Genomic DNA, 11301 nt, shown 5'->3' on the forward strand with positions numbered 1-11301 from the left:
CTCCTTGTGAAAGAGTTCGTCCAAGGTAGTACTGCCACCTATTTCTGCCGCCAAGCAGTAACGTCAGCATTACTGTGTTCCGGTTTTGAAGGGTAAAGGTACTGTGAAATTACAGAGCACATGGGACTTGTCATTACGTCTCAGGGTGACAGGCGCAGTGGCAGTGCCCCTCAGATCTTTGCAGTTCAAAGCTCTGAGTGGCACTGCAACTAGTTTACCATCAGGCGCACGACTTGTTCGTCCCGTCACTTGATGTTATAAAAAAAAAACAAATGGCGGAGTTATCGTGTAACATACATACAAAATAAACATAGTCGAATTGAGAACCTCCATCTTTTTTTGAAGTCGGTTAAAAAGAGCGCGAACTTACGAAGCGATTGGCGCGTTTTTTCAAATATTTTGATAAAAACATTTTCTAGTCCCTCTTTTCATTTAAATCAATTCTAGAACTTACTTTGTAAGTTAAATAGCAGTTTTATTATGACTGAAGAAAGTGGTGACAGGAACTCTGCCACCAAACATAAATCTTCAAGTGAAGCGGAGTCTGCGCCATGCAAAATGGAGGCAAATTTCGTCAGTTCCAAGAAGGGACTATTTATGGACTATGTTCATAACCCTAAGAGTGATTTGCTGAATGGTGTACTCAAGACTTGTTGCGGTATTGACCATGTCAAACCTCCAAACCAAGGTTGACGCTAATGCTTTTTTACTAGGAAAGGCTTTATTAGAACATCATAATTGGCAAGCCAGGATACCTTATGACCAGGGATCGGAATAGGTAGAGTTTTTTTATTAAACTTCGAGAAACATAGACAGAAAATGGAGACTGCAATTCGACAATATTTTTTAGGTCCTGGACTTGTTCGGGATTCGGGAAATCACTTAAGTACATTAAAAATTGACGTAATTGGGGACAGGCAGGTACAATATATTTATTTTAACTTTGCGACACAGTGGGTCGGATCAGCGATGTGCGGACATTGGATTTTTTCACGATACCTCTCTAAAAAAAATAAATAAAATGTGTATTTAGTGCCCCATCGTCGTTTACAATTAATCGATCCAGTCTTGGAATCAGTACAGACGTATTATTATACATATGTTCTATAGATTTGCATTGCACATTTTCTGATGCGTATAAGTAGTGAATAGACAGGTTTGTGCGGAATATAATACCACCTGTGTGATCGTAAACTAACTCTGGGTTATTTACAATCCAGCCTTGTTATTAGTTTAGGTTTCACTCGATTCTCTGTTAAATGCAATTGTTTAGATTAGAAAAATTACCTGTTCAATTAATTTATATATTTATTTTGCATTTCACATGGATGGGTGGATCTATAACCTTAGGACTATTTTAGTAGGTGCATTCATTGTGATTTCCCGTAAGGGTGTAGCAAATTACACTTACAATTAAGATATATTTTAGACTTTTACGCAATTTATTAACATGGATTTTATATTACAATTTATACATTTATTTACTGTTTACTACATAAGTCTTAAATTAGTCAGTACAGATCAAACATGGGCCTGTAAGGGCACAGTTATGTTAATTCTAGATTCTAAGTAAATCTAAATTTGTATTACAATTGATTACATTATTATTTCATTAAAAATTATATTAATAAAAAAAGTACACAAATTATTAATATATAGTACATCCTTACACTACAAATTAATGTTGTTAGGAGAATTAATGAATCATTGAAATATTCTTCCAACGAGTAAAAACATTTTTTCAGAATTGCTTTAAGGGTCGAAATCGAAGGACTAGAAATCATACTCAAGTCCTTGTCATTAAGTTCGTATTTCCAGAGCTTTAAATCACACTGAAGTCCTGACTTGAGCATTGAGTAGAGTTCTGGAGGTAAACGGTCAGCTCGATAGGCAGGGATCATCCACGGGTCATCAATTTTGCGTTTAGTTAATTTCCGTAACTAGAGTTTGCCGATTCAAAGAAAACATTACTTTAAACAAAAAAAAAAATGTACTTTGCCTATAAATTTTGAGTTCAGTTTTCCATTTACAAACTTATTGTGCTGTTTTCAAAGCATAATGTAGTAGTTTTCCAACTTACTGGCAAGGGTCATTCGAATGCAAAACTAAACGCTGTGCTTAACTTGTGACATTAGCAGCTGTTGTATTGTGTGTTGTATGTAGGTAGGTATGTGAAAACTTGTTTAATGTTTACTTTCATGAACAACATTTAAAAGGACATTTCGTGAACAATTACTAGGAAATACAACGTATTTCATGAAGTCAATAATATTTTACCTATTTCAAGTTTCTTTTCTTCAAAATTATGTCTGCAAGTCTTACTATCAATCTCAAGAGGGCGAGTAAAGTATATCATGAAGGAGTAAGTTTCAGTAATGGTAATGTGTACAAGTTACATATTATGTATTTATCAGCAAGAAGCAGCTACACGGCGAATGTAATAATAGCAAATTATATAAAGTTTATATATGTTGCAGGAGACGATCGCAGGTGTGGTGGTGGTGGAGAGCAGCAGTGACGTGCGGCATGACGGGCTTACGCTGCTCATGGAGGGCTCCGTCAGCCTGCAGTTCAGCTCTAAGAATGTCGGCATCCTCGACGCCTTCTCCAGCAACCTTAAGGTAAACCAGAGCAACAGTGCCAGTGTAGTTATGCAACTACCTATACTGTTGCTCCAAATGAAAAGTGTCTAAGTACAATGTGTTAACAGAGGCAAGTGTATAAGACCTGACGTGTATATACAGGGTGTCCGGTAAGGAATGGTTAAGTCTGAAATGTAAAGAATATGCATTCGTGCATCAATGGTTTAATTATCAGACACCGTAACTCGATTCATCCAAATTTTCCAGGAGGATAAAAAACTACCTGGTGTATAATTTTTAAGGCAATGTATTATATTTTTTTATTCAATATAATATTTTATTTGTATGAATCATTGACTTACAATTATATGGACGTCGGCTCCGCGCTAAAAAGTGTCCGAACGTATAGGGCGTTGAAATCGTATACAGAGCGTCATTCACGCTTTAGTCTTAGTTTGTTCGACTGACAGCGAAGCAAGCAAAATTAGACAGTACTGCGATGACATTACAATTTAAATTCAACATTTCCGCTTTTTCATATTCCTTTACATGTCACTACGTTTAAATAGGTTGACTTGGGACATTTTTTTCGTGGTTTTTGTATTAGACCCGTCGTACATTTATTTGTAAGTCAATGGTATGAGTACTCATTTTCAACCAAATAATGCAATAAATCATCTAGTTTTTAAAGTGGTCTTACGCACTTGAAAATTGTAAGCCTTCAGGATTTAGGAAGTATGCATGGATATATGTAGATTTTTTTAGATTGTATTTCAAACGCGATGTGATACGTAGTGTTCAAATAATAATTAATAATGAAATACGATGAAATATTAGAAAGTTATTTATTTGTTTGTGTTATCAGTCTCTCTTAAAATAAAATAAAATTAACAAATTTCAAATTCTAAAACAGAATTACGACACTATATTGAAGTATTATTTATTTTACAAGTAAACTTATTAAAACTTCAAATTATCACATTCTCCTCATAATAAATAACAGAAAACCTAATTACTAAAAATAATAAACTCAAAAACTTGCAATTAACACTGGCTTGCAGCCTAAATTAATAAAATTATTAGGAACATGAACATTAAAATTATAAAAACAATCAAAAATGAGGTAAATTGTCATAAATGTCATGGTAATCCTTCTCCATGGTTTTTTTTAGTTCTTGGAGGTGCTGATATTTTTCGTACTTAATTTTCAAGCGCGCATTGTACAATTGAGGTATACTCTCAAATGGTACAAAATCTATCTTCTTAGTTTGGATTGGAAGATCTTGCCAATGTGTGGAGGCATGCCGAAGCTTGAACTGGATTTTCCCATCAGAAAAGTATCTTAAGCCTCTTATATCAGTCACGGCAGGATCCCCTGACTTTTTGTCTGGTCTTATTGATTTCAAAAAGGTAAGGGTGTTCTCTATTTTTATAAAAATGGTGGTATAAATATTGCACTTCATAGGGATTCTTCTTACAGGCAATTTTGGAGATGTATGCGTAGTCAGCAGGAACGTTTATTTTTTTATTTCTACAACATCTTTCAAGTAGCGTGCATACTGTCACACTCCATCTGAGTGTGCTCTTTTTGCAAGTACTTCTGGACAACCACAACTTTATTCTCCATGCTGAAGTTGATTAACGCATTTGAAAGTATATTATTACGATTTTGATAGGTGCAACCATCACTGTAAATAATTATTTCTTTGTTAGGTTTCAGCTCAGATTTTCGACGATGAATTTTTGCAGCATCGTAATTATTATAGTAGAGAATTCATTGGCTGTGGGAGTTCCCTCAGACTCATTCCAAATAAAACAATAACCCTTATTTCTTTTCAAATCATAAATCGTGAAATTGTAGACTATCAATTTCGTTTTATAATACAAAGCTGATACATTTTATTTAGGACTTAAGAGTACACATTGAAGGTCCATAGAAGTACCTCATGTTCTGAATTTTTCTTAGTTATATGATTTCGATACTTCACCTCTGTGACATTACCAGTTTTAAAATCCTCACAAAGGTCACATAAATCTTTTTTAGGTCTATAAGGAGACAGTTTGAGTTCATCAAAAACACTCCAAAAAGCACTAATACTCATTGCATTTGTTTGTTCTTGAGAACAAATTTTTCAAATATCTTCTCCCTTTCTTCTTGTGATAATTTACTACATTCTAGCTTTATACCTCCTTTTAAACTCAGCTTACATTTGCACCTTTCTCTTATAGTTCTTTCTGGTTTCTGCTCGCTATATTTCCATTTATTATCTACTTTCTTTTTCCCAAAATAAGATTTCCCTTTTTCTCTGTTTTTTTGATTAATTCTTATGCTCCACTTACTTGGTCGACTCTTTTTAGATCGTTTCTGTCGTACTTCTTCGCTTAACGTAACTTCGTTAATGTTCTCAGTGGTTGCTGTAAGTGTCTCTTGCGTTCCTGGATCAGTGATGACTGAGATCGTGTTAATCTGATTAGTATCGTCCAGGAGTTCTTTTGTAGTCTCAGTAATTATAATTAGGTCATTTGGCACATCAATATTTTCAATTATTGTACTTGTATTAGGATGTATTTCTTGGTCGGTAACAAAATTAGGATTAAGTGTAATAAGTTCCTGCCCTTCTGTATTTGCTGCATTATAAATATTTATTTTGGAAATAGAACTAACGTCATCTAGACTGATTAAATCTTGATTGAAGGTCTCTGGAGGACGTTCATAACAATCATATCATCAAAGTTAGTAGTATTTTCTATACCTTCAAACATTGCGATGTTTGGACTAATATAACACTCAGAAGAAAAATTTACGTCTTTGGTAAGGAGTCCATCTTGTGAGAGTATAATATCTTTAGGAGTCCCACTAATACAATTTATAGTGTTTTCTTTATCATTTTGAGGTACCATGCAGCCATCTGTTTGTATAATGTAACATGACTCAGAGAAGAAAAAATTACACAGATAACTTAATTGTAAAGGTACCTATCGAGTTCTTAGGTTTTCGCGATTGTTACGCATAGGAAATGAAACTATTTTTCCGGATTTCAATCGCGTATATTTGTTTTTTCAAACAAACCGACGTTTCGGGCCCTTTACAGGTCCCATGGTAATATAGCGTAAATTGGAATGTTTTCTTTGTAAAATTAAAAATAAGGTATTTAATTAATAACTATTGTAACTATAGTGAAAAAATAGGGTGGTTTGTATCAATATTAGACATAACTGGTTGAAGACTGTACCACCTCAGTCAACCGTGACCATGGGACCTGTAAAGGGCCCGAGACGTCGGTTTGTTTGAAAAAACAAATATACGCGATTTAAATCCGGAAAAATAGTTTCATTTCCTATGTAAAGGTACCTACTCAATTTCATTACTTATCACTAAATAAATACAATATCATCATCATCATTCAGCCATACGACGCCCACTGCTGGGCATAGGCCTCCCCCAACGATCTCCACGACGATCGGTCCTGCGCTGCCCGCATCCATCGGCTTCCCGCGACCTCCACCAGATCGTCGGTCCATCTGGTGGGGGGCCTACCCACTGAGCGTCGTCCGGTGCGCGGTCGCCATTGAAGAACCTTTCCGCCCCAACGGCCATCGGTTCTCCTAGCTATGTGCCCCGCCCACTGCCACTTCAGCTGAGCAATTCTTCGAGCTATGTCGGTTACCTTAGTTCTCCTACGGATTTCCTCATTTCTGATTCTATCACGCAGGGAAATACCGAGCATCGCTCTCTCCATTGCCCGCTGAGTGACCTTGAGCCTTCTTATGAGGCCCATAGTGAGGGACCACGTTTCTGATCCATATGTGATCACTGGCAACACACACTGGTCAAAGACTTTCGTCTTGAGACATTGAGGTAATTTGGACGCAAAGATTTTTTGGAGTTTCCCGAACGCTGCCCATCCGAGCTGGATTCGACGAGAGATCTCTTTCTCAAAGTTGGACTTACCTAACTGGATTGTCTGCCCCAGGTATACGTAATGGTCAACAACTTCGAGTGTAATGCTCCCAATTTTAACTGGAGCGGGTACGACATGGACATTCGACATGATCTTCGTCTTGTCCATGTTCATCTTAAGACCCACTCTTTGGGAAACACTACTGAGATCTTCGAGCATTGTGTTTAGGTCTCCCAAGGTCTCAGCCATAAGAACTATATCATCGGCAATACAATATAAGTATAACTAATTAAATTTAATTAAAAAAATAACTTCATTAATTTAAACTATGTTGTATTTATACATAAATTAATTTTGGAGACAACAAAACTTTAAGATTTTAGAGTTACGTGGTTGTAAACATTATGTTAGTACAACTTTAAGACACAACATATTAGAAAAATACATAACTCCTCATAACAAATGATGCCAGGTATTATTTAAAAAAATGCTTTATACGAAAATGTTTTAATACACAAATTTATGGAAAACGGTCATATCATGTAAACTTATTAAACAGAAGTTGTATATACGTCAAGATCTGAACAATATTACGTTACTTTTCAAAACATACCTAACGTAACTCCTCGCAAATATTTCATCAAAATACGTATCTCCAACACATTCGAAAATATCACTACTTTTTAAATAAATCTATTAAATTATATCACAAAATATATAAATATAGTTTAAATTACTTACCATTTATTTACTTCAATCATAAAAAAGGATGTAAAAGCGCCGAGATACTAAAGTAAAGTCGCCCAGTCAGAGTCCATGCACATTACTCAGAAGAAAGAATGCCTGGTAGTGGTGTTGGTGGTACTAGCACTGCAAGAGCACCTCGTGGTGACAACGAAGAGATAGTGCTTGAGGGAATTGAGCAAGATCCTTCGACCTCGACGAGAGTAATAGCACGACACACGGGAATAGGAAAATCGACTGTGCATGATATTTTAAAGAAAAATAAATTCCATCCCTACCACGTTACACGCGTGCAAACTCTCCAACCGAGAGATTACGCATCAAGATTACGTTTTTGCCGCCAAATGCTAGGTAAGATAGAGGAAGACCCGCAATTTTTTAACAAAATTCTATGGAGCGATGAATCAACCCTTGTAACATTTAATATAGGGAATATTAAATGGAAAAGTAATAGGGCCATTTGAACTACCGGGGAACCTAACTGGTCAAAGTTATTTGGAGTTCCCTCAGAATGATCTGCTTAATTTAATGGAAGATGTGCCTGAGAAGCTGAGGGAATCCCGTTGGTTACAAAATGACGGCTGTCCTGCGCACTATGCGGTCCCTGTTCGAGCATATTTGAATAGAACATACCCAGATAGATGGGTCGACCGTCTGGGGCCAATTTTATTGTCTCCGCGTTCACCAGACCTAAATCCACTTCTTTATTGAGGCTGCCTTAAGGAAATTGTGTATAGTAAGCCGATCAGGTCGTTGGAAGACTTACGTAGCCGTGCCAGTGCAGCCGCTGCAGCAATAAGTGAACGACGATATACGCGGCTACTCAAAAGGGCTTTTATTCGAAGATGTAGAGCCTGCATAGAGTCGGTGGCAAACAGTTTGAACATTTACTGTAAACAAATTGTAAATAAAGTGGTATTTATTTCTAATATTGTTTTTTTATTGAACCTTTATGGTCAAGCTCAATTCAGGACAAAAATGGTCCGATTTTGAAAACTTAGTTTTTTAGTCAAATTTACTCCTTTTGCACATTAATAGTAATAATTTTCTATTTATATTAGATACAATAATGAATTATACCATTTTGAAATCTACTTTAAACACACATTATTTTAGAATAGTTGGCCACTTAGGTTATAATTTTTTTTTTATATCAAAGATGCTTAAAATTGTGAAAAAAAAATCGCACTGAAAAATAAAATAAAACTTTTTTTAAATTTAAGTGCCATTGTTAGTCATACTATTTACTGCCTATCTATTAGCACAGTTAATGTAGAATATTATGACACTAAAAAACCGAAGGAATTGATTAACTTGTAGTCGTGGTGTGCAAAAACGTAAAATAAGGTGAAAATAATTAAATTTCAAGAAAAATATATACATATATCTTAGGTACTACATGGGATATATTTTTCTTTATATTTTTTTGAACGGTCATAATAAGGTCATTATAATTTCAGGCTTGTCCATTCTTTACCGGACACCCTGTATAAGTAGTATTGGTCTATTCAGTACAATCGGCAATGTAGTTTGGTTCTAGGAACACGGTACAAAGTTGGTGGCTACTCTGCCAGACATTGTGCCTACGGACCTTAAGTCTCGACTAAACTCGCTGCTTACGAAAAGAGAACAAAGTGATCCTGTTAGTAATGAATACCAATAACAAATAACATAGTCACTAGATAGTTGGCAGGAGTAGTATAGTCATAGAATTTGTGCCCATTACTTGCCACATATAATATACCATAATATAATATCACTAACAAATTAAATTACTAATGTAGTAACGAGGGTGTTAGTTAATTTTCACATGAATGTAGTTCCTTTAAATAACCATTGCCATAAACTGTGCAGCCAATAAACCTGGTGCAGACGAGTGTGGAGCTGGCGGCGCCAGGTAAGATCCCTGTGGGTGTCACGGAAATCCCGTTCGAGATGCCGCTGCGCGCTCGGACTTCCGCCGCGGGGGGACCGGCACTGCTCGAGTCCTACCATGGCGTTTTCGTCAATATTATGTACGCACTACGGGCCAACATGAAGCGCTCCTTTCTCAACAAGCCGCTCAACACCAGCTGCCAGTTCTTCGTGCAGTATCGACATGCAAGTCTTATTGCTTTAATTAATTGGCGGAATAACAAATGTTGATAATTGAGTGGAGACCCTGTCTGCGTTCAGCAAGAACCGCCGCCGCCGAAGCCCGTGCGCTGCGAGATCTCGCCGACCAGCATCCGCGCGGGCGGCGCCGCGGGCGCGCGCGCGCTTCTGCCGCATTTCCAGATTTACGCGGAGATCGACTCCACTGTCTGCGCGCTCGACAGACCACTCACCGGCAAGGTAGCTGCCGCTTGGTACCTACTTACCTAATCCTAATGTTTGTTTAATTCTATGTCTACAACATTTTTTTATTCTATCGTACTGTAGGGTTAGCACTACTTGATTGTTAATGGATGCTTCACTGCATTCGCACAGTGCATAGTGCTCAAACAGTTGCGAACATTAGATCACAAAATATGCTCATAAACGGCTTTCTGGTGAATGCAGATCCGCGTGGACGAGTGCTCAGTGCCTATCAAGTCGATCGAGCTGCAGCTGGTACGCGTCGAGACCTGCGGTAGCGCCGACGCTTACACGAGAGATGGTGAGATGCCGCCGCGCTCGCAGTGGTTGCGGGCGTGGCTTCACTTGTATAACGCATGCTATTGCGCACTTTATCCAGCGACGGAGATACAGAACATCCAGGTGGGCGATGGCGAGCAGCTGCGCGCGCGTGATGTACCGCTGTACATGGTTCTGCCACGCCTCTTCACCTGCCCCACCACCACCACGCACAATTTCAAGATTGGTACGACTTGGCTCCTCCCTCCGCTCCATTTCATATAACACGTTACAATTCTACCAGTAGGTCTAGCACGATAGAGCGCGGCTTCCGCGAGAGCGACATATAGCGCGAGATCTCTATGCGAGAATAGCGTTATCTCGCGCTTTATGTCGTTCTCGCTCAAATTGCGCCCTGTCGTAGCTCTATAGATTCCGCTTTCGTACAATTTTTATTGTTCCAAATTGTTGTTATTTCTCACTTCTCAGAATTCGAGCTGAACATTGCGGTGATATTCGAGGATGACTATTTAGTGACTGAAAATTTTCCCATATTGCTACTAAGGAGCAGATAGTGGTACAATAATAAACTTCTAAAATATCACTAGTTTTTTTTATGAACACCCCTCTGCTTATAAAATATGGGCTTGAGACAACGAACCGAATACGAAAGACTATCAAACAATAGAATAATCATTTATTTATCTATATTTTGATACAATACACTTCTATGCCGCTGACAGATACATATTAAATTATTTACCTACAAATGACAGCTGCGCTGCGTCTGCGCGGCGACGACGCTGCGCGGCTCTTCTTCACAGTTGTTTAATCTAGAAACTTAATGACACGAGGTGATAAAACCATAGATCTGGTCACACGCAGACATACCAGATCTAATTATAAATTAAATTTAAAAACGCACTAATACAAATTTCTACATTATAAAAAATGTATACACATATTTACAATTCGCGAAAAATTAAAGTCTAAGGGCGCGTTCCCATTATGTCATAACGTTTTATTTATCCTTGGACGACTGTAGCGGCTTGCCTGTCCCATATCACGACTATCTATCGTGGACGTTTTGTTGTTGAACAATTGTCGTGTCTACTCGTTCCCACTAGATCGTGACGGCAATGTATCGGTTCACGGCAGCCGCATTGTCGTTTGAACGACGGAATCCTTTGAAGCTGCGATTATTTGTCGTCCCATTTTTATCGTGATGTTTTATTTTCCGTCTGACGACCGTAGTTCTAGCTCTTCCCATTGTCACGACGACAGTCTGTTGTCGTAACGGTAAAAAAGTAGTGAACGACAGTTAATCATGTTATTCTATGTGTGAACAATTTCATTTTAACAAACAAGCCACGACTCTAACTACATGACTATATGTCGTCACGACATTGGACAATCGGAACGCGCCCTCATGGATCACTAAACGATTATCGGGAGAATAAAAAGCCACACAGTGATAA

At 37.7% G+C, this 11301-nt stretch overlaps 2 protein-coding genes across 3 annotated transcripts in view; one reads left to right on the forward strand and one right to left on the reverse strand.

The window, feature by feature from the left end:
* The first annotated feature begins 2290 nt into the window (after positions 1-2290).
* On the forward strand, positions 2291-10441 carry LOC113236328 (Down syndrome critical region protein 3 homolog). Of its 2 annotated transcripts, none has more exons than XM_026472347.1 (7): positions 2291-2362; positions 2478-2621; positions 9083-9328; positions 9404-9562; positions 9770-9866; positions 9945-10126; positions 10313-10404. In XM_026472347.1, the coding sequence occupies exons 1-6, from the start codon at positions 2306-2308 to the stop codon at positions 10106-10108; spliced, it is 867 nt and encodes a 288-aa protein (XP_026328132.1). In that variant the 5' UTR covers positions 2291-2305; the 3' UTR covers positions 10109-10126; positions 10313-10404. The 2 variants fall into 2 exon arrangements, with proteins under 2 accessions (XP_026328132.1, XP_026328131.1); XM_026472346.1 differs by having other exon boundaries at positions 2306-2362; positions 9945-10070; positions 10313-10441.
* A 505-nt stretch (positions 10442-10946) lies between these two features.
* LOC113236308 (protein cereblon-like) overlaps positions 10947-11301 on the reverse strand; it is an 8090-nt gene continuing 7735 nt past the window's right edge. Inside the window, exon 8 of the mRNA XM_026472319.1 lies at positions 10947-11108. Coding sequence (XP_026328104.1) covers positions 10947-11108 — 162 coding nt within the window. The remainder of the gene's footprint in view (positions 11109-11301) is intronic.

Source organism: Hyposmocoma kahamanoa, unplaced genomic scaffold, assembly GCF_003589595.1.
Source record: "Hyposmocoma kahamanoa isolate Upper Pololo Valley unplaced genomic scaffold, ASM358959v1 91, whole genome shotgun sequence".
NCBI lineage: Eukaryota > Metazoa > Arthropoda > Insecta > Lepidoptera > Cosmopterigidae > Hyposmocoma > Hyposmocoma kahamanoa.